General features: G+C 39.9%; 1 protein-coding gene and 2 long non-coding RNA genes across 8 annotated transcripts in view; 1 reads left to right on the top strand and 2 right to left on the bottom strand.

The window, feature by feature from the left end:
* LOC119156431 overlaps positions 1 to 16,369 on the bottom strand; it is a 41,255-nt gene extending 24,886 nt beyond the window's left edge. For 5 of the 6 annotated variants that reach the window (XR_005107133.1, XR_005107129.1, XR_005107130.1 and 2 more), the window contains exons 1-5: positions 16,281 to 16,369; positions 7,560 to 7,639; positions 5,802 to 7,352; positions 4,513 to 5,641; positions 3,846 to 3,945 (exon numbers count right to left, since the gene is read on the bottom strand). This is a non-coding gene — a long non-coding RNA (uncharacterized LOC119156431). The remainder of the gene's footprint in view (positions 1 to 3,845; positions 3,946 to 4,512; positions 5,642 to 5,801; positions 7,353 to 7,559; positions 7,640 to 16,280) is intronic. The other variant, XR_005107132.1, reaches the window with a different exon arrangement.
* The window catches only part of COL4A4 (collagen type IV alpha 4 chain), a 79,886-nt gene that overhangs the window by 50,361 nt on the left and 6,982 nt on the right, over positions 1 to 22,543 (top strand). Inside the window, exons 31-46 of the mRNA XM_037406130.1 lie at positions 3,047 to 3,190; positions 3,868 to 3,975; positions 4,245 to 4,423; positions 5,584 to 5,647; positions 7,268 to 7,342; positions 7,818 to 7,925; positions 8,257 to 8,364; positions 12,329 to 12,400; positions 13,198 to 13,326; positions 15,167 to 15,274; positions 16,286 to 16,441; positions 17,097 to 17,195; positions 17,487 to 17,495; positions 18,352 to 18,483; positions 20,592 to 20,708; positions 21,432 to 21,620. Coding sequence (XP_037262027.1) covers positions 3,047 to 3,190; positions 3,868 to 3,975; positions 4,245 to 4,423; positions 5,584 to 5,647; positions 7,268 to 7,342; positions 7,818 to 7,925; positions 8,257 to 8,364; positions 12,329 to 12,400; positions 13,198 to 13,326; positions 15,167 to 15,274; positions 16,286 to 16,441; positions 17,097 to 17,195; positions 17,487 to 17,495; positions 18,352 to 18,483; positions 20,592 to 20,708; positions 21,432 to 21,620 — 1,797 coding nt within the window. The remainder of the gene's footprint in view (positions 1 to 3,046; positions 3,191 to 3,867; positions 3,976 to 4,244; positions 4,424 to 5,583; positions 5,648 to 7,267; positions 7,343 to 7,817; positions 7,926 to 8,256; positions 8,365 to 12,328; positions 12,401 to 13,197; positions 13,327 to 15,166; positions 15,275 to 16,285; positions 16,442 to 17,096; positions 17,196 to 17,486; positions 17,496 to 18,351; positions 18,484 to 20,591; positions 20,709 to 21,431; positions 21,621 to 22,543) is intronic.
* LOC119156432 lies at positions 16,448 to 21,499 on the bottom strand. The gene is made up of 3 exons (XR_005107135.1): positions 21,413 to 21,499; positions 16,676 to 16,901; positions 16,448 to 16,581 (listed from the first exon to the last, which is right to left on the bottom strand). It is a non-coding gene; the product is annotated as an uncharacterized LOC119156432 (long non-coding RNA).

Raw genomic sequence — 22,543 nt, 5'->3', positions numbered from 1 at the left:
ACCCTGCAGCAGGGTAGAGGCAGTAACAGTAGCATCCTTTGCTCTTTCTCTTACGATAAAAAACAAGGGATAGAAATAGTTTGATGCATCTTGGTGCATCCTGGTGCTTTAGCTGCTTTATAAAAATAACATATTTCCATGTATTACTTCCTGACTGCCTGTAATAGATTGTTGTTATAAGATGCTATAATAAGAACTCTATACTTTTTATTATATCCAAACTATCTTCTTTACTAGTGCAGCCTGTGATTGTATGCTGATGAGCATTCGATTCTCACAGAAGTAAGGAGGGGGGTCAGCAGAACTGCTGCCTTGGACTTCTGGAGGGCAGGCTTTGGTGTGTTTAGGAGACTAGTTCACGGAGTCCCCTGGGAGGCAGTCCTGAAAGGCCAAGGAGTCCAGGAAGGCTGGACATTCTTCAAGAAGGAAATACTGAAGGTGCAGGAGTAGGCCATCCCCATGTGCTAAAAGATGAGCCAGTGGGGAAGACCACTGGCCTGGCTGAACAGAGAGCTTTGGCTAGAACTCAGGATAAAAAAAGAGAGTTTATGACTTTTGGAAGAAGTGGCAGGCAACTCAGGATGACTGCAAGGGTGTTGTGAGATTATGCAGGGAGAAAATTAGAAGAGCCAAAGCCCAGCTAGAACTTAACCTGGCTACTGGCATGAAAAACAATAAAAAATGTTTCTATACCATTATACATTTATATTATACTTATACATATGGTTATGGAATTATGATAGGAATTATGATATATACACATTATAATATAATAAGTATATCTACATTAGCAACAAAAGGAGGGCTAAGAAGAACCTCCATCCTTTACTGTATGCGGTGGGGAACAGTGACAGATTCTGCGGTTAATGGCTGAGGTACTTCATGGCTCCTTTGCCTCAGTCTTTACCAGTAACACCAGTTGTTGTCTGGGTTCCCAGCCCCCTGAGCTAGCAGTCAGGGATGGGGAGCAGAGTGAAGCCCCCATAACGCAAGGGGGAACGGTCAGCGACCTGCTACACCACTCAGACTTACACAGGTCTGTGGGGCCAGGCGGGATCCACCCGAGGGTACTGAGGGAGCTGGGGGAAGAGCTCACCGAGCCCTTTGGGTCATTTATCAGCAGTCCCGGCTAACCGGGGAGGCCCCAGAAGACAGGAGCTTTGACAATGTGATGCCTGTGCACAAGAGGGGCAGGAAGGAGGATCCGGGGAACGACAGGCCTGTCAGCCAGACCTGGGTGCCAGGGAAGACCATGGAGCAGATCATCCTGAGTGCGATCGCACGGCACGTGCAGGACAGCCAGGGGTCAGGCCCAGTCACACGGGTTTATGACAGGCCGGTCCTGCTTGACTAACCTGATCTCCTGCTATGACAAGGTGACCTGCCCAGTGAGTGAGGGTAGGGCTGTGGATATGTTGTCTGCCTCGACTCTAATAAAGCCTTTGGCACCATTTGCCACAGCATTCTCCTGGAGAAACTGGCTGCTCATGGCTTGGATGGAGCACACTGTTTGCTGGGTAGCCAGCCCAGAAAGTGGTGGTGAATGGAGTCGCATCCAGCTGGCGGCCGGTCACAAGTGGTGTTCCCCAGGGCTCAGTACTGGGGCCAGTTCTGTTTAATATCTTTATCAATGATCTGGATGAGGGGATTGAGTGCACCTGCACTAAGTTTGCAGACAACACCAAGTTGGCCAGGAATGTTGATCAGCTTGAGGGTAGGAAGGCTCTGCAGAGGGATCAAGATGGGCTGGATTGATGAGCCAAGGCCAGTTGTATGAGGTTCAACAAGAAATACTGGGTCCTGCACCTGGGTCACAACAGCCCCATGCAACGCTACAGGCTGGGGCACAGCAGCTGGAAACTGCCTGGTGGGAAAGGGCCTGGGGGTGCTGGTCGACAGCTGGCTGGGCATGAGCCAGCAGTGTGCCCCAGGAGGCCCAAGAGCATCCTGGCTTGTATCCAAAACAGTGTGGCCAGCAGGACCAGGGCAGTGATCATCCCCCTGTACTCAGCACCGGTGAGGCCGCACCTTGAATACTGTGCTCAGTTCTGGGCCCCTCACTACAAGACAGACATTAAGGTGCTGGAGCATGTCCAGAGAAGGGCAGCAAAGCTGGTGAAACGCCTGGAGCCCCAGCCTTGTGAGGAACAGCTGAGGGAACTGGGGCTGCTTAGACTGGAGAAAGGGAGGCTGGAGGCTTAGGGGAGACCTTATTGCTCTCTATAACTACATGACAGGAGGTTGTAGTGGGTAGGTGTCCATCTCTTCTCCCAAGTGAAAAATGATAGGACAAGAGGAAATGGCCTCAAGTTGTGCCAGGGGAGGTTTAGATTGGATATTAAGAAAGATTTCTTCACCAAAAGGTTACAAAGCATTGGAACAGGCTGCTCAGGGAAGTGTTGAGTCACCATCCCTGAAGGTATTTAAAAAACATGTGGATGTGGTGCTTAGGGACATGGCTTAGTGGTAGACTTGGCAGTGCTGGGTTAACGATTGATTTAATGATCTTAAAGGTCTTTTCTAACCTAAACAATTCTATGGTTCTATTTCATGATTCTCTGAATAAGTGGAGGAATGGCTTCACATTATTTTTAATACTTATAAAAAAATGTGACCTTAGTCCCAAATCTTCACTGGCTAATGGGCAAAACTTTTGAGTAACTATAACAAAATCTTGTTTTCCTTTGTCTGTCATCTGGGCAGTAGGAGCTGTAATTCCTAGTAGCCATATGCAAAATCTGGTAGTGTCTTAGGCTATGCGTTGTATTTAAGATGCGTTGGGGATAACTGCTTTAGCAGTAATTGTACCATAAACCTCCAGGGAGTAGCAGTAGGGAGGGGAAAGGTGTTTGCTTCGGAGCAATCTGGATTTAAGACAAGTTTGATCTTGGCATGAAGCCATGCTCCAACTATTGGTTCTCTAGGTTTGCTGATTTCCTAAGGACTCCTTCTAAGCTTCCTGCCTTTTGCTTTATACTCTTCCTTAGAATATGGCAGCAACAGCATAGCAGACTGAATGTGTAAATAAAGCATTTAATATTACCAGGAAGCAAAGGAATTCAAGGACCCCAAGGATTCCCAGGACTCCCAGGAACACAAGGCCCAATGGGAATCCCTGGTGTAAGAGGTGAAGAAGGAATAATGGGTCCAGCTGGGCCGAGTGGAGAATGCGGGGATATGGGAATAAAAGGTTTGTAAAAAGCTTCTTCACTCTGTAGTTATATTACTGCTTTTTTTTGCTACTGTATTAGGAATGTATTTACTACTACTTCTTGTTACAGGGATATATTCACTTACATTTTCAGACGTACTAAATACTAAATCCAGTTAGCTCAGTTATAAATGCATAATGAAAAATAACTAACGAAAAATTAATTCCACTCAGATCAATAGGTGCATTTACCACTAAATCAGAGTGAGATCACTTATTCAAACAAACTTTGAATTTTGTCCTGTACACATCTGAACCTTCAGATTTTTCAAGTTTTCTATCATATTATTTGTGTATTTCAACTTATATAAAACATATAGGAAATAATCTCTCTAAATATTACTACAGGAAGGGGATTAACCATCTCCAAGGTGCAATCACAGACAGTGCACTGTGTAGTGGACAATACAATTGCCATTTTTCATACTACAGACAAGCAGGGAATAATTCTGATTTAACACCACCTGGGTTACAGCTCAATTAACTAAAATGTAAGAGAAGGATAATAAATTCGGTTAGCAGTGAGCCTGTTGAAACAACCGAGAACTGCATTAGTATTTTAAGGCTTTCTCTGTTGTGAAAGTCTTCACTAAAATGAATTTTCAGAACATGTTACTCAAGAGAATTTACTTACATTCCACATGTTTGGTTCAAAGGTGAAAGAGGACCTCCAGGAGACAGTGGCTGCATTAACATCCGTCTTGAGAAAGGACAAAGGGGGGATCCAGGGTTTCCTGGTGAGAATGGATTTAGAGGTGAAAGAGGTAAGTTCATAAAATAAAGCCCTGCATACACACGCATTCATCTGATATAAATCACTGCTGTTTTTCACAGGTTTGGACTTGTAGCTGCAGTAATATCCAGCAACCTTATTGTGTTTATAGATTCCTCAACTAGCAGCCTACGTTCTTTGGACAATTACTAAGTCAATACACAAAGCGCACAAAGTGTGAAAGCATAGACATATTCAAAATAAGTGTCAAGTAATGGCATGACTGTATTGGTCATTATCTTCTTCTGTAATTAACTTCAGGTGAAAAAGGCAATACTGGTTTCAGAGGCCACCCAGGACTTCCAGGGAAGAACGGTGTCCCAGGACTGCCGGGTGACCATGGTGACACTGGATTGATGGGGTTTCCAGGATCTCGGGGTTTCCCAGGACCAAAAGGCTTTAAAGGAATTACGGGTTTTCAAGGAGAACCAGGTGACCAGGTAAACAAAGTGGTAGTGAAATGTCCTGGACTTTGCAGTTATCTCCTGCCTCCAAGAAATACCATGAAGGGTACTTCTATTGTACTTACCCATTAGATATACCTCCTGAGAAGAGACTGTCAGTATACTAGAAAAAATAAATTCATGCAGCACTTCAATGTTTTGATTACACTCTAGAAGGAACTGTAGTCACAGTCAACAAGGGGCCTCTCCCCTCTCTCCTGACTGCATGTTGTGATTTCATTAAATTGCCATTTGGTGGAAGTCCAGGCTACACTGCTGTAATTAGAGGGCCAAAAATTGGATACACAATCAAGTCTTTAACACTATTCCTAAGAACAGATTGACAAATCACTTACTGCAGAGATCATAACATAGCAGCAGCACAAGTATGAAATTAATATATAACTGCTTCCTCCTACCTTGCTATGTGGAGCGGCCAAGCCAGTAGACAAGACCAACCAAATATTCTGTGCCCATACTGATAATTTGCACCAAACAGAACCCAGGCAGGCAGTATCGCTCAAGAACAAATATGCAAAACGACACATTTATCACATATGGATACAAGGTAAAATTTTTCACTGGATTGTATGCTAGACAGGTGGTGAGATTACATAAAGTATAATAAAGCACAGTTGGTTTTTTTGGTAAAGGAATATAGCTTGGCTTGGCTTTTGTTATATTTCTTTGAAGATATAATCTGTGTTTTGCTGATTATAGGTAATTCAAAAGGAAAAATAGAGACATTTTTACATTTTTACTGTTACATCACAACGTATTTCTGGTTAATGTTTGTAGTAAATTTTGGGTAACATACAACAATATTTGGTACATTTTTATGGTACTTTTTAAATCAAATTACTCAAGCCATCTGTGGGGAATTTAAGCAGTTCAAGCCAAGAGTCAGCATAAACTATAAAGACACAAATCCAAAATGATAAGCAAGTCTAATCTACAGTTTCTTGGAAGTGTTGGTGGTCAGTGTTAGACGTGTAACAAAGACAGCATCCTTTTCTGTTGAGCTTAAGATACCGTTCGGTTATTCACAGTAGTTGCTGGTCTGTTCACCAATGTAAGAGAACCAAATGCTTGTATACCTCATTCATGCTACACATATCGTATGTCAAACATTTTTATTTTGTTTTTAAAAAAATTAGGGCGACGTTGGCTTACCAGGAATCCCTGGAAATCCAGGACTGACTGGCCCAAAAGGATCTAAGGGTAATAAATTTATATAGTCATGCTTTTGAAAAGAGCAATATTATTAGGATGTGTATGCTCTGATAGATGGAGAGTACTCACTAGAAAAAGGAAGACAGGACAGAAGTGAAAATAATTAAAAATATGAATGTAATTAGAAACAAGTCTGACTTACCTGAAGGCAAAATTTGCATTTCAGTATATTCTTTAACTGTTTGTTCCTTTTAAAGTAGGTCCTACTGATGTAGAAGATAAATTTGTGTCAAATTTCACAGAGTTTAATAATTCCATCAAACACATAAAGTCCACTCTTACGGGTCTGTAAAATTTGTTAAGTTAAATAAGAGAAAATGCAGGAATTTGTGGTGTTATGGTATGGTATTATACAGATATGTATGATCTTTTAAGTACTTCAACATGATTTATAATATCTTTTATATAAACTTATTTTCCAGTGTTTTCCAGGTTATAATAATTGAATTCTTGGAACTTCCGATAGTGTAACAAATGAGACAGAGTTCATACCCATGCGTGCAAAAATATTCAGTTGAAAAGATAAAGTTCTGCATACTGTTTTCTGCTTAGGTAGAGATTACTCTGAAAAAAATATCTATAATATTTAGATTTTTAAAAGTGTTTCAGAGGCATACAAAGTGGTGTCATCCATCATATTTCAAATTCCCTTGGAGCAGGATTTCATTACTAATAAATAATGAAATTAAATCATTGCATGGAAAAAAGCATGAAGGGGACAGAAGAAATTCTTTTCTCAGTTACAGTTTCCATTTCTTCAAAAATTGAAGACCTTCTCATCTAAGAAACAGTCTCATGCAAAAAAAGCAAAGAAAAATACTCAATATAAAGAAAACATCATAAAATATATTGAAAACAAATTTACTGGAAAAGTTATCCTTAAAACTAAAGCAGGAAATAGCTAGTAAAGGTGGGGATTGCTATGGCAGGGGATTTCTAGCAACACTTGAACTTGATATTTCCTTTTGACTCTTCACAGCAAAAATCAGACAGCGTAGCTAGAGACAGCATGAATAAGTAGGAGAGGTCACATCTGTACAGACAACATAAGGCAAAATTGCTCAGAACTGATTCTGTGATAAACAGGAATTTCACCACAGACAGAAAGAAGGTGATAATGCTGGCTTTGAGTCCCCAGCTAGTCTCCATAAGTTCTTTATTGACTAAATAGACTCACGCTGTATTGATTTTGCACATCTTCACAGACCTGTGTAAGTTCTCTTTGTTTAAAAAGGCATTATAGGGTATTTATGCTGTATCTTTTACTTTCAGTATATGCTGTCAGTATTGGGAAAGTTCCCATAATTTGGGGGTTCAGTTTTGTTTTTTGGGGTTTGGTTTTGTGGTTTTTGTTGTTACAGAAAGTTTACATGAATGCTGTTAGGAATCATACTAGACACAAACTGAGTTAGTACTTCAGGACAAGCTGAGCTGGCAGATAATTTGCACGTGCTAAAGCATTTTTCATTCTGTGTTCTCTCAGTCTTTTTTATAGCTGTTAAAAAAATAATCTATGAATAAACTGTCTGATCTTACAAAATTGTCCACCTTTCGTTTTGTGGAATAAAGTGATACTTCTATGAAATGAAAGTCATTGTACCTCAACAGGCAAGAGAGGTGACCCAACTCCTCTGCTTGGTACACGTGGTCGAAAAGGGCCTCCTGGAGATCCCGGATTACCAGGTACATCTGTCTGATCAAATTAAAAATTGGAGTTAAGAACTTATTTTCTCTAAGTTTTGTTAGCGGAGGGGGAGGTTTGGTTCCTGTGCTTATCGAATGGTATTTTCTACAGTTACAAACCTAGGGATTAGAGAGGCATCACAACGTGCAATATGGCTAGCGTGAACGTAAGAGGTAGAGCCTCCTGTTGTCTAGTACAGAACATGCCAATACTCACCAGAATGAAACCTGGCTTGGCTGTATCTTGCTGGCCTTTCTGCTTTCAGGTATCACCAGAGAGATCAGTATAATTCACTGCTGACAAAGAGATGCAAGGATGTTAAGTATTTTAATAGAACTCTTTTTCTAGCCAGGAAGCCTCTTACTGAACTTTTCTATTTTAAAACTTACCATGAGAAGAAGAATAAGCAACTTTAAACAAATAAATGCTGGGTATTTTTCTTCTTTTTTTTTTTTTTCTTTTTTTCTTCTTAAGGACCCTGTGGATACCCAGGAGAGAAGGGTTCACCAGGTATCCAAGGACAACCTGGAAAACCAGGATCCAAGGGTGACCCTGGATACCCAGGAACACCTGGATTTCCAGGTAATGCCAAAGTGTAAAAAATAGTGCCATGTAACAGCCCAAAAGAAATATGGAACAGGAAAATGTTGCTGAGGAGGCACCTCTGTGGAAGAGGCTAGAGAAATCAGAGATCATATGAAGGCATGTGTGGGAAGCTATATCAGTATGTATAGACAGCAGCAAGATTCTGCTCAGAGTCTCAGAGAGCAAGATCCTTCAGTTCCTTACATATGCCCATACACTTTCAGGTACCTCTGATTAACAGAGTGTGCTGCATAGCATGAAAAAACCCAATCAACCGTTTAATAGCTCTGCATATTCACAGATTTTTTATTTTTTTTTCCACTCTCAGGAGCTACAGGTTCTCAGGGACTGCCAGGAGAACCTGGAGAAAAAGGGAAACATGGAATTGTGGGACCTCCGGGATTGCATGGATTAGCTGGATCCCAAGGCAGAAAAGGTAAACAGTATACAGTGCAGTTCTACTGGTAACGTAACAGAGCCAGACATAAAAGCCCTTTTAGTTGGGAAAATGGAAAAGGCCTAACTGTGAGCATGATTTTGCTTCTGTATTCTCTTAAACTACTAGAAGCATTAAGCCAGTTCCCGTTATCTTTGAAAAGTAACATAAATGCTACCTCAGAAAATAGGTCTACAATCTAAAATGAGTAGTAAAGGCGGCAGAAACAGATTCTTGCTCAGCTGATGTAACTGGTAGCAGAAGTTAAGGAAAGGAAAAGGAGTTTGCAGTAATTCAGATATTTCACTTTCACTTCAATTAGGCTGTGTTCTACCTTTTCACCATGGAGCGCCACTGTTACTCTACGAAACCAGCAGACTGCTGTGGACAGTTCTGGCTTACAAATTTGTTTTAATTGTGATAAGATAACTTGGGTTGGTTTTTGTTGGTGGTTTTGTTGTTGTTTTGTTTTCTCCAAAACCTGTTTTTTGGTGGATTTAATGTAAAAATGTTTTCTCCAAATCTAATTTACACTTCTCACAGTGATATGCTTAGATTGAACAGCGTTTATCTATACAGTTGGTTGTGTTGGAGAACATTATTAACTTTTAATATACTCAGACTGATATATTGAAATTATAAGTTACATTAATACTTCATAAAGAAAGATAATCAAAGATTTACTTTGTATTCTCTCTGTTATAGTGCACATCATAACCAGTTCCTGGACAGGAAGAATATTAGTGACCCATATACAGAAATCACAGTAAAGTAACACTCGGGGTTATGATAAATAGTTAGAGAGGACAATAGATTCACTTTTTCAAATTCAACTTAAGGAAAAATTGAGAAGGTTTTTTATAAACTGAAAAATTAAATGATACCATTTAGAATTACTTGCAGTAAAGTAAGTGGTGCTCATTTAAAGTGTCGAGACTGATTCTTTGCTGGTGCATAATCTGCAAGAGAACATCTATTTGTTGCAAACAATATTTGCTGTAACAAAAGCAAAGATCTGCAGTGACAGGGATGTTTAAATTGAGAGGGGTCCACAAATAAAAAAAAAGAGCCTTCTTTTGCTGAAAACTTCTTAGTAGAAGATAGACTTTTTCTTTCTTGTCATAAGTGGTAAGACACTTCTATATTGTACAGAAGTTATCCCAAGTCCTGCACAGGAAACTTAACAAATTAACACACATGCTGTAGAGGGAAAAGTGCAGTTACAAATTTACAAATTGCAATTCCTTAGGGAACAAGTTGCTTGCTAAGCCTTAGAATTCTATATATTGCCAGCATAGCTGAAAAGAAGGTCAACACCTTTGAAATCGTACCCAGTAATGAAAGCTTAATGGAATTTGTATTTCTGTTCAACTGGAGAATATAGATCTTAACACTATTTTCAATAAATATTTTTGCTAGCATAAGAAGTGAAATGGTTAATTGGCTGTTCATACCTAAGTACATGGCCTTGTTAGACTAATTGCTTCTCCTTTACATTGTGTCTTGTGCCTGAAGAACCTTTAGATTAAATAAAAATACAGTTTCACAGCATCTACCAAAGCATAATCACATTTTCTTTATTACAGAGAGAGTTTTACTAGTTAAGGGCTTAGCCTGGCAAGCCTTACTTGTGTGAGTAATCCTTGATGAAGCAAGTAATATTAAGAACATCAGCAGAATTACTTGTGTGAGTAGAAGCTGAACTGGACTGTAAAATACAGAAACAGTGGTTCATGCATAGGTCAGCCAATTCAGCTGTACCTAGAAATATGGGACTATAGCAATCCAAAAATCTAGAATTACAAGTGCTGATATTATAATGGATTGTTGGCAAATGTGTCAGAAATTCCCTGGAAAGCAAGGAAACCAAGCCATCAGTCTTGCCCGAATGAGCTAAAGATCAAAAAAGTTTTATATGGTAACCTGGCTGCCAAAATTAGTTAGGAGTTCATAAGCATTTTAAAATATTAGTCAGATTTCCCAAACTGGCATGCGACTCTTACATAAATTTGAAAATGGGAACATGCCCAAAGCACAAGCAGGCTACAGAAAGCAGGAGTGGAACTTAGAATGTCATGAGAAGTTAAAAAGCAGTTAATTAAGGGCATAGAAAATACTACAGGTTGGATTACGAGTATCCCATATTATAAAGGGGATTACACAGAGTATATTAATGATGTCTTGCAGGTTTTCAAACAATCTTTCGGATTTAAAATTTTTCCAGACCTCTTTGCTACAGGCTGGATTTCCCCCATCCCCCTTTCTTTTCCTTCCTTTGTTAATTTTTAACTAAAATAATTGAACAGTTTCTGAGAACAAAGCTATGGGATTATTATTTTTTGTGTGTCTGTTAAAGAACTCCAGTGCCCTTTTATTTTTCTTTCCTTTCTCATATGACCCATCATTGTAGTAGGGACCTTTACATTTGGCAGGTGATGCAGTTAACGAAGGATTTGTGTTGCTGTTCCTACAGCAAATCTGCTGTAGGATTCCTGCCAAAATCTGACCAGTTTATAAACTTTAAAAATATATATCCATTCATATGTGCTTACGTATAGCAATAAACTCTCCCATGATTCATGCTGTGGATATACAGCAGATTTGCATGCTGCAGGATATGCTGGGATCAAGTACAGGAACTGAAAGAGAGAACCTGTATCACCTATGCCAGGAAGTAGCTAGCCAGGGAGGAGAGAGACAGAAAGATAATTCAGACATGTGGAAAAAAACCACTGCAACTGGACTGGGAATCCTACATGGCAGGGAGAGGAACTGGTGTGGAGGGAAATTAGGCAGGGATAAACAGCAAAGATGGAAAAGAGACAGGAATAGGCACTGACAGTATTGTTCAACTTCTGGATGATCAGTGTCTGCTCTAACCTGTCCTCCTGTGGAGCAAGAAGCATCCCAAGTCTATTCCTCTCTCTGAAAACTCTTAACCTGTTACCAAATGACCCATCAGTTTTGCCAGATCTGTTCCTATCACCAGGTGATAGGCTGCCATCTGGATTTAGTAGGTGTATGTCTTCATGTTTGATACTTTATCTATACAATTTAGGAAACTATAAAAATGCTAGTGATGTGGAGACACTTTTACCTTCCACTGCAAACAAAAACACAATCTCAGATCAGGTCAATTAAAAAAACCAAAACAAACAGATAATAGATGGCATTTTTGTTTTAGCAATTTTCAAAAAGAGCCCAAATTATAAAGCAAAAGTTACGTCTGACTACCACAAACATTCAAGCTGTGATCTGGTCATCTAGTGAACATCACTAGTGACAAAACTGCTCTATACTATCACAAGTCAACATAGGTCTTAATTAGATTTTTTTTTCTCCAAAGGCTTTGTGCTGTTGAGTTTAAAGAATTTCTGTAATAGCGTGATGTAAAAAAGCATAGTTTTCTGTGGGAAATCTACCGGACCAGGGAAAAGCAGCCAGGTGAAAACTTAGCATCTTTCTAGTGCAGCTAGATTAGATTGCACCTACATCTGGAAAAGAAGCTGTAAAGAAGTTCCAGCTTTACAGTTATTTTGGGTAGTGTCTGCATCCAAGTCACTTGGTCATGTAGTGATAACACAGCTAACTTTGGACTAGTTAATTGCACGTAGCAGTAGTAGTCTAACCACAGACACAAGGTTTGCTATAGAGAAAATTAGCCCATAGTAGGCTTCCTGCTGCTAGCTGCAGTATAGAAACGTCTAAAGGATTAAAAGGTATGTTTTCTGATTTCTTTGATGTGAAACTGTATTATGATTGCTATTTTCAGATTTATGACAGTTTCCTTTCCAAAAATACTGCACTTAGGTGTAATGATCTTGTCTTCAGTTACCAATAAGAATCAAATTCAGCAAATACCCTGTCTTGATCCAGAATGTGTTGTCAGAAAAAAGGGCATAATTTTTAATTGTAACTTTAAAGGATTATTATGGCACCTAGTCATGCCTGTAATACTTCTCAGGTCTTCCTGGACTGCCTGGACTGGATGGCTTGGATGGACTAAAAGGTCAAAAAGGTTCTGCAGGAGCTCCAGGTAAAGAAGGAAAACAACTATGTGAAACAAAAAATCTCTTAAACGACTGAATATGCAAGGAACGATGCACATTATTTTGGTACTTGCCTTGCCCAGAAGATATCATCAAGGCTCAGACTAAAGTTTCAAACAGAATCTCAAGTATGCGTAATGACGCACCTGCAGTTATTTGTGGGGAAAACTTTAAAAGTTCCATTACTCATAAAGTTTTTTGGAACCTTTCAAGGCTGTTTATAAAATGAAAATATTCAGTGCATATGATTCAAAGGAGAGCCAAGTCTCCAGGTTTTTTTTTTATAAGTAAAAGATAAACCTAAAAAAATTAAAAGGAGACTTATGAAATCCCAGCCCCATTAAAGTCCATGGGTGGGAGTTGTGCCACAAACTTAAGAGGAACCTGCATTTCACTCACGCTGGTCTATTTGAAACTTTCACAAGGTGCTTTTGAAGCAATATTAAGAAACAGTGCTCACCATTTATCTAGAGATTACAAATATATGTCAACAGAAAATTAGATTAGGACAATGCAATCAGTTTACATTTCGAGTTACAGACAACAATGACACCATATAAAATAACCCCTAAAGAGGAGCATTAAGGCAAAGAAATTACTTTCTTTGAAAGAAATGAATTAGGGCCAGATTCAACAAAACACTATCCAGCTTCCAAGAGAGAACCAGAAAAATATCACTAGGCAATCCTTGCAAGGGGGAACATCTGCAGCTGGTATTTCTATTCTGCACATCTGTGTTTGTACTCACTGTAAGCTTTATGTACATAACTGTTCTCCTATAAAGGTCAAAGTGAAACAGGGCCCCCAGGATACCCAGGAGAACTTGGACCAAAAGGAGACAGAGGTGAACCTGGATGGCCTGGTATTTCTATTCCAGGCCCCCCTGGAGAAAGAGGATTCCCAGGATTCCCAGGTAAGAAAAGGTTTTCTCCTTAGCGGTGCCCTGCAGAGCTGAAATGAAGTTCATACAGGCTCTTCCTCTGGTTAGTATGAACATTAATACATGCCCAGAAGATTCCCTCCCTGAAAACATTTCTGTTGCAATAACATGCTGATGTTTCCTGAGTAGATACAGAAACACCGGTATTTCTTATTACATTCCAGGAGAGCAAAGGATGAGAATAGAAAATGATGGACTTGGACAGACTTAGAGAATTGCTAGGTGTTGTCGTCTCTTGGGAAGAAATTCCTGAAGAAAAAGAGTGCAGGAGATCTAGTAGTCACAGAAATATAGTAAATCTCTCTCAACTGTTCTGATGTAAATGAACAATGGAACTGTATCACAAGATTGCTATGGTTACTTAAGAGCCTTGGTGATGTAGGAATTGCACAGAAATAGGAAAGAGCAAGTGTTTGAGGAAGGGCCACTAAGGTTAAGAGATTGGAGCATCTGTCGTATGAGGAGAGGCTGAGGGAGTGGGAATTGCTCAGCCTCCAGAAGAGAAAGCTCAAGGCAGGTTTTATCAATGTGTATACATACTTGATGGGAGGGACATGGCGACAGATTCTTCATAATAGTATCCAGTGACAGGACAAGAGGCAGTGGCACAAACTGACATACAAGAAATTCTATGGAAACATAAGGAAAAGTGTTGGTTTTCCTATAAAGGTAATTGGACATGGGAACAGATTGCCCAGAGAAGTTGTACAGTGTCCATCCTTGGAGATACTTAAAACCCAGCTGGACAGAGTCCTAGGCAACCTGCTCTAGCTGACTCTGCTTTGAGGAGGGGGTTGGACTAGAAAGTCTCCAGAGGCCACCCAAGCCTCAGCAGTTCTGTGATTAGAGGTGACATTAGCTTTACTCTACCAAACCTTGCCACAGTGTCACATAAACACACAGAAGAAAAATTGTGGAGATGAGTTCTTGTGAGGTGAATTATTCTAAGATGAAGACATGGTCATTTTTTTCTCAATTCAGTTACTAGTTCATGAACTGGGAGAGTCAACAGAATGGTGCTGTTGAGGAAAAAAAGAGAAAAAGTTTCATTTGAAGGTGTATTAACACTGCTTGCCATAGGATGAGCAAGGCCTCTCATGGTACAGTGTGTCCAGCTTTGACAAATTAGGGAAAACTCACTACAGAGTAAATGGAAGGATGGGGTCAAAAACAAGACTAAAGAAACTAGATGGGTTTTTTTGTAGAAAAGAGAAGGCGACAGATTGCAACACACTTGCTAACAAGCTGCGACTACCCCAAAGTGTCTTGCAGAGGATGGTAACCTGTAACTCCTCTGTAACTCCTGCCTCTCACATCTATGGGCACCAATGTCTTCTTTAGCAAAACTCCAGATTACAAATGAGGAGAAAAATACATTTAAGTCTAGTAAATTCATCTTGTTCACTGAGATTTTTAGGAAATGGCTGAACTCAATTTTTCTGGGAACAATCTTATCCCGTCCCAGGCAGAACGATTTCATAGTCCACACTCATCTTACATTTTTACCATTTCTCATGTCATTAGAATTCAAGAGAAGGTAGCTATCTGTGGCGATATCCAAACGTGTGATGATTCATTCTTTAGTTTAAGTTGGTTTTATGGAAAGAATGAAAAATTTTTAAAACATAATAAATATTTTCACTTTGACAAGATGTCTTCAGTAGGCTAATCACTGGTTTGTTCAGTATACAAGTGAGAGCAGACGTTACACCTCCGTGACTTCACATGGCAGCATTCTTTTACTTAGTAATTTATTTCTGTAATCTAAAAAACAAGCTTTTTTTTATTATTTTTTTTAAATGTGATGCCTTAGGTAGAAGAGGACCTGCTGGACCCACTGGACCTATGGGAAGATCTCCTGATAGTGCTTCTCCTGGTCCTCCAGGTGATCAAGGACCACCTGGTTTAGATGGCATCAGAGGTATTAAAACCAAATATCAAATATATCAAATTTGGTCATGTAAAAATCCCTGAGGCTGCTAGGAGTCACTGGGTTACTGTCTGTGGAACAACATATAAAAGCGTATAAGGAACAAAGAAACTAATCAACACCTCAGTGAATACGCAGAGAAGTGAATGCCAGATTGATCATGAGAGCAAGGATAAAATGCAGCTCTTCATATTCAGCTTTCTGGCCTATATAGTAATTCTGTACAAGTACTGCTGCTACAAGACATCTCAGTTTCCACCAAAGCAAACAGAAATTAGATTACTGGCCTCTTTTCCTAGCAAGAAGGATAAAACACATGGTCCAGAAGCCCACTGTTGTTGGTAAACCCACAAAAACCTTTCCAATCTAAATTTAGCTGGGAAAGCTGAAGCTGGCAACTCTTTTGTAAGCATTTATGTAGTCCTCACTGGATGCGATTCTGTGCAAACCTGATCTAGGAGAACCTGCTTTAGCAGAGGGTTGGACTAGATGATCTCCAAAGGTCCCTTACCACCCTGACCATTCTGTGATTCTGTTACAAGCAGGGGGGTTCCCAAGGGATCTAGTCAATTCCTATGGATTCTGGTCCTCAAATGGAGCTCTTCCCAGTTGTTCTGACCCCTTACATTATTATCTGAACCCTTCCTTACCCAGTCCACAAAGACTTACTTCCTGTTGGGAAATGGGATGAAGGCTGGAAGGCTAACCGACACTGTGATAGATACAGAGAATCTGTCTCAATGCACGTAACATTAACTTGCCGCTTTTTGCTTGCACAGAATCTACATAGTTTTGGGAGCTATTCCTATTGTTGTCTTCTTTACAGTGCCTTGGACAAAGGCTAATATTTCCAAAAACACACAAGGGCTGTCCTCTGTGCCAGGATAGAAAAAAAAAAAACCCACCACAAAAAAACAGAAAGCAAAGAAACAAATGGAACATGGCTATTTTTAGATGTTTATGCTTCATTCATGTATTAAGAATTAAGTTCTTTTACCATAGGTCAGCCTGGAAATCCTGGTCCTCCTGGAGAGACGATCTTTGTGCGAGGAGATCCAGGTGATATCGGTATTCGAGGAGCACCAGGTAATCCCGGACAGCGAGGGCAACAAGGAGCCAGAGGTCTTCCAGGGAACCAAGGAAGAGGAGGCACAAAGGGTAAGATCTGAGACGTTTTTAACTAGCATGTGCACTTATGCCCAGCCCTGTGCAGCTGAGCCTTGTGCACTGGGGATTCCAACAAAGACTGAGCCAGACAGAAGGGGTAGGCTGGACATTTCGTAGCTCTGCCCTGTTACCTACAGATAAGATAGGGTTGGGGTAGAAGGTCAGCATAGAGACAGATTCACATGTACTGCTTCCAATAACTTGTTGGAAGACTCCCCTACCAACCTGAGAATCAGGCAGTAAAACTTCGGAGTGTGCCAGATAAAGGAAACATTGACCTCTCTGCAGAGCTCGAAGATGCAGGTGTGTTTGAACTAACACAGTCTCACAACTGCCCCATGTCAATAGCTTTGGGCTTTCAACAGATTCTTTAGTTTGAAAACAGGGATCTAGATACTCTTGCTTCTTCCACACATGTAGAGAAGTCCTATCTACATCAATCTCTTCCAATCTACGAAAAGAGTAGTCATACATTTTAATTCAGATCAAGATCAGGGAGAAAAATGTGCATTTCTTTCTGGGAGACAGGACTTGAGCTGTCCCAAGCATTTTTTTTGTTCCTTAAGCAGCCAGATTTCATCTTATTTATGTGTTCACCTTCTCAGAATGCAACCATGTGTAACTGCACAATTGTTTTTTTTTCGAGGTCCTATGGGAATCCGTGGCCCTCAGGGTCCACCTGGTGCTACAGGACAACCAGGAGACCAAGGTTTTCAAGGAAAACCTGGTCCCAGAGGTCCCACAGGTACTTACAAACCTCTTGCTCTTGTCACTCAATTGTAACCATGACCTTTCTATTCACATATAATCTAACTAATGTTTACCTGCATACAATTTAAACTATCTCAGAAAAAAAAAATTGATTTCTCATTTGAGTTGTGAAAAAATTTCTGAACTATGTATTTGTTTCTAATGTCACCTCCTGTAAGTGATTTCAGTTTTCATTGCATTCTTTACTCCAATTTACACGCCTGAAACTTGTTTCCACCTGTACCACAATGGCTGCAATCTGCTTTCCACTTTTCCAACCCTTCAGGTTTCATAGGTAAGTTAATGACTATTGATTGTCATTCTTTTCATGTGGGCTTCCTTCTGTATAGGTACATTCTGCTCTTACTAGAGGTATTCTTGGTTTGGCTGTTGGGAATAGTAGATGCTGCTACAACAGCATAGTTCTGATAGATTTTGCATATAAACAGGTACCACTTCCAAGCAGACCAATAGCATGATAATGCTACATTGAGAAGTCTCATGCTCTGATGTCAGTTAGACTTGTAAACCACATCTGTTTCAAATTATCATTTTGTTTTTTGGTTGTCACACAAGATGCTTTCTAACCAAAAACTTAGCAAAAGCTTGCATGATAATACTGGATTACTACAAACACTGAAGTCTTAATCTGACTCCTATTTTGTTCCAAAATACAAATAGCCAATAGCTCCCAGTAGCTTTCGATACATAATATGTGGCCATTCTTATTTTTTTTATTATGACTCTTATTACATGGATATTGTGGGTTAGCTTCTTTGGCCTGCTTATTGATGGTTTTGCAGTCATAGAATAGGCAAAATGCTGTAAATCTTCACTAAGGTGTTTGTGCTGAAGTTGGGTAGACTTTAGGTTTTAACTCAAATCAGTTTGGGGCACATTAAGATAGAAACTATATAGCAAATATCTGAAACATACCAGCTAGCATACACTTGCTAACACATGCTTACCATGCTGGTAAATCCTGTGCTAAAAGACTCAGAGTAAAATTAAGAGCGCTGAGACTCAACTAATTCAAGATTTTAAAATACTTAAAACATACACTTGAGTACCAAAATGAGGTATGTTGATTTTTCACATGGGAGCTATCAACCAGTCCTCAGTCTAATTCACCTTCCTATTACACATTCCAGGCGACCCTGGTGAACCAGGAAAAATAGATGATTCATGCCGTGCAATCCCAGGGCCTCCTGGGGAAGCAGGGCAAAGAGGAGATGATGGCTCTGTAGGATTACCAGGGGCAATAGGCCACCCTGGAGCCCAAGGTAAGCTTGTGTTTTGAAAGCTTGGATGTTTATTTTAGCCATTTAGACAACAAATGGAAAAAGGTCACAGTCCTTTTTTATGTTTTATCCTGTCTCCTCCCCTTAAACACTTATTAACAGTCTCCAGAAACACTTAGTGGGCTGGTTAATGCTGAGGATGATGGATCAATATAGCTGAAACCAGGCTGCTTGAGCCTGCCTGCCCTGAATTCCCTTTTCCTAGGCCAGGGAGGGCAAAAGTATCAGGCACTGTTGACAAAAAGTTCTTCAAACTCTATTTTTCCTTCTTTTACCAACAATGAAAAAGCAATGCTTCAAACCAATCTTATGGTTTAGACAGGTTTTATTTTGAGGATGTTAAAAATAGACATGCTTTAAAATTTAGCAGTAACGAATCACAAAGCTCTGCTAACCAAAGTCCTGAAAGGACACTGAAGTCAGAGAGGCATCTACAATAGCACTTTTTTATCTGTTAAAACATGAAAAAGTTACCACAAAAGAAACTGACCAAAGAGATTTTAAAAAGAAGTGAGAAAAGACTGTAACTTTCTTCTGGTAGATAAAAAGAAAACAAGGGTGATGCTGGCATGGTTCATTCCAAAAGAGTGAGCATCTTTATAGAAATATAGCCTAGCATGTCTGCGTAGTTTCTTCAGTTTGGGTTGTGTCTAAATGTGGCGTCTTCAGTTTAGATAGTGGAATTCCTTATGTAATTTTAAATATTTCCTACTTGGAAAACTGAAGTTTTTTGTGGTGGCTGCACTGGACATCCAGTGTCTCCAGAGAGAAAAATCCATTATTTTCTCCCAGGAGATTCCCTGCAGTAGCCATTCCCCGCATGAAAGTGTACACAAGGCAATTTTCAGTGATCTAGTTTTACATACCTTAATTGATTTGCCAACTAAAAGGTGTTTCTGGGTTGAACAGCTGTATTTCCATTATATACATCATTAAAACAGTTTCTGTGAAACCAGATGACACAGTGATACCTACTCACACCGGTTTTACGACAGAAACACTTTAGTAATGCTTTTCCTTTCATGAAGATAGCAGAATTCCAGTTTTCTCCTGGCTTGGAAGGCAAACTGGAGGTTTTACTGGCAGAAGCAATGCAGGTTACTAAAACTTCAGTGTACTTGAGCTTTGGCAAAATAACTCTGCAACCAACATTGAAAAGCTGTTAAATTGGTTTGACTGGTTTAGATTTTTGTAATGAATCTACTAAAAAGTAACATGGGGAAATTTTGAATGTTGTGAAGCAACTTTGAATTACTCAGCCTGCAGGTTAAATAGCAAAATTTTCAAGGAATGAAACACCATTAATGAGAAACAACTGTGGTGCTAGAGAAACATACTCATCTGAAAACTGTTTTTTCCCCAAAAGAGGAAAAGCACTGCTGGGTGCAATAATACTTGACAAGCATAACTTCATTCAATTCAAGTTATGTTTAAAGTAGCCAGTGAACAGGACCATTACCATCGGTGCCCTGCATGTGAGACTTATGCTTTACTGTCACGGCCACACCTTGTTTTCTGCTTATGTATAAAAATACATGTACATTTGAGAAATATAAAAAGGTGAAGCCATCAGGAGCCTAAAAGTTACTGAATGTAGCCCAGTTCTGCAGTCCCTCCCTGCTCTGTAAGAACTCCAATACGTGCAGTACTCACAGGAAGTTCACTACGTGTTTGAAAGCTTTGCTTAATTGGGTCCTAAAAGAGGAAGGCCTGCCTTAGGATGAGTTATAACTCATTATATGGTACAGATACTGATGGCAATTCTGCGAGAGGCTTGTCATAATAATGCTTGTTAGTGCTCTGATTTCAACTGCAAATCACACAGGCTCTGTAGAGAGGACTTAAAACGGTATCAGGAGCTGAATGTTGCAAAAGTCATGCCTCTGAGCTACTAGTGTGGTCTCAAGACGAGTAAGTTGTAAAGAGAATTCCCAGCAGAAAGCAGTTCTGCACCTTGCTGTCCTGAGGCATCATTTCTTGGTGGTGTCTGTTCTGCTGACCGGCCCTTTGCATGCTGTGTACGTTTGGACAATGTATAACCTTTAAATGCAGCCATATCAAGGGAAAGTGCTTACCTTGTATTTATCTAGGAAGAAAAGGTGAAGAAGGGTCACGTGGCCTACCAGGCCAAGATGGTTTACCTGGGGCACCTGGACCACCAGGCGACCAAGGGAATGTAGGAGAGCAAGGATTTGCTGGGCCACAAGGTAAGAATGGAACATGACTTTTGGGAGAGATGTGCGAGATGGTGTATAGACGAAATTTTCTCTCTCGCACATGGATACATCCACCTCTAGCCTGAGATACCACGATACTTCTTTCTCCCTCTCAGTTCAAGCCCCAACAGTGACATTTGTGAATGATTCCATAACAGATAGAAAGCCCTATCAGAAGAAAATTTATCTCAGCATCCATTATTAACCAGAAAAGCAATTAACCACGCAGGCTTAAACGCTGTATATCAATAGGTATGCGTTTCTGAGTCAGGGCTAATAGTGCAACTGTCTGTGAGTAATTAAAATTGTATTTTAACTGTGACTGCTGTTTAACAAATTAATGGTTTAATACATATGTAAGGAAAGGGCATTGACTGTTACTGCAGGGATTCAAATTCAGTCCAGACAAGTCATCCTAGTGAGTACATCTGGGAAGCCACTGCCCACCTCAGTTCGTTTCTTAATCCATATAGCATAGGGCAGAAGCACAAAAGAAAACCCAACCGTCAAGCATTCAGTGGCAATCTAGTTCATTTCTCTCCCATAAGGAGGATAACGTGAGTGTACTGGTGTCTTTATTGCCCACGACAACCTATGAAGTTGTACTATATTCAGTCAGGAACCCGTTACTGAACACTTAAATATAGCCAAAATTCACACCAGCTCTGTGTTTCATAAATAAAAATAATTTTTACCTTTTCTCCTATGTGTAAGGTCCACCTGGCCGTACTGGTATCCCAGGACCACCAGGCCCCCATATTAGATCTGCAAGTGGATTCTTGCTCGTCCTTCACAGTCAGTCAGACAGAGAACCACTCTGTCCACAGGGGATGCCAAAATTATGGACTGGCTATAGTCTGCTGTACCTGGAAGGACAAGAGAAAGCTCATAATCAAGATCTCGGTATGTATTGTAATACATAATTGCTCTCCAGTTAAGGTCTAATTTGGTGCAATCTATACAATGAAAGACAAGTCAAATGGAGCACGCTATACAATCATCAATTACTTTTTTCTGGAGACTCAAAACTAATTTACACTGCTTGGTTACGCTGCCCTATTATGTGACCCATTTAAAATGGCTTTCTGCTGCTATGCAGTTGAATGAAAAAAAGTGTTTCTACCTCTAAGTAATATTGAATAGAATTTGGAGACATGAGTGGTTTATTTCACTTATCCTTGCTAGTCATTTCGGGCTGTCTTTGAACTTACGGGAGAGATTTTCCTAGACCTGGAATCTCATTTGGCCATTCTGAAATAACTCCCTGCAGGATATTGCTCCCTTTTACTGTAGAAACAGCTTGGGGAAAAGAGCTGGTTAAATTAGGTAGTCGCAGTTAGGTAGTATAAGCAAGCTGTACAAATAAAATTATGCATCATGTGTACACAGCAGAATTATGTGCTTTTAAGAGTCAGAAGTCTTTTTTGGGAAAGACAGAGCCAAATTTCTCCCAAAGACAGCTCTTCTTGGTGTCCTGGGTCATTTCTTCTACAATGCTGACTAAAATTAGCTGTTGTCTAAATAAGTCATCTGACTTGGAGCTGGAGAAACTGATTGGTGGCAACTGCACAGAAGAAATTTCCTAAATTCTTGTTCAGTTTTATACCAGAGGCAGAGAAGTCTCCTAGGAGGAAAGATCAAGGACCTAACAAGCTGGACAAGAAAAAGAAGTGTTTAAAAGAGCAATAAAAAGAGTTATTTTTAGTACAGCAGTGTTGTTTTGAAATGTTTTCACTATTGTGTGTTTGACATTCCCCAGGAAAGCCAGTTGGTAACAGAAAGCCTTACAACAGCAGTGAAAATAGGACACAAAGAAAATAGTCCTT

Source organism: Falco rusticolus, chromosome 13 (assembly GCF_015220075.1).
Source record: "Falco rusticolus isolate bFalRus1 chromosome 13, bFalRus1.pri, whole genome shotgun sequence".
Classification (NCBI taxonomy): domain Eukaryota; kingdom Metazoa; phylum Chordata; class Aves; order Falconiformes; family Falconidae; genus Falco; species Falco rusticolus.
This window is presented reverse-complemented; position numbering and strand designations above follow the sequence as displayed.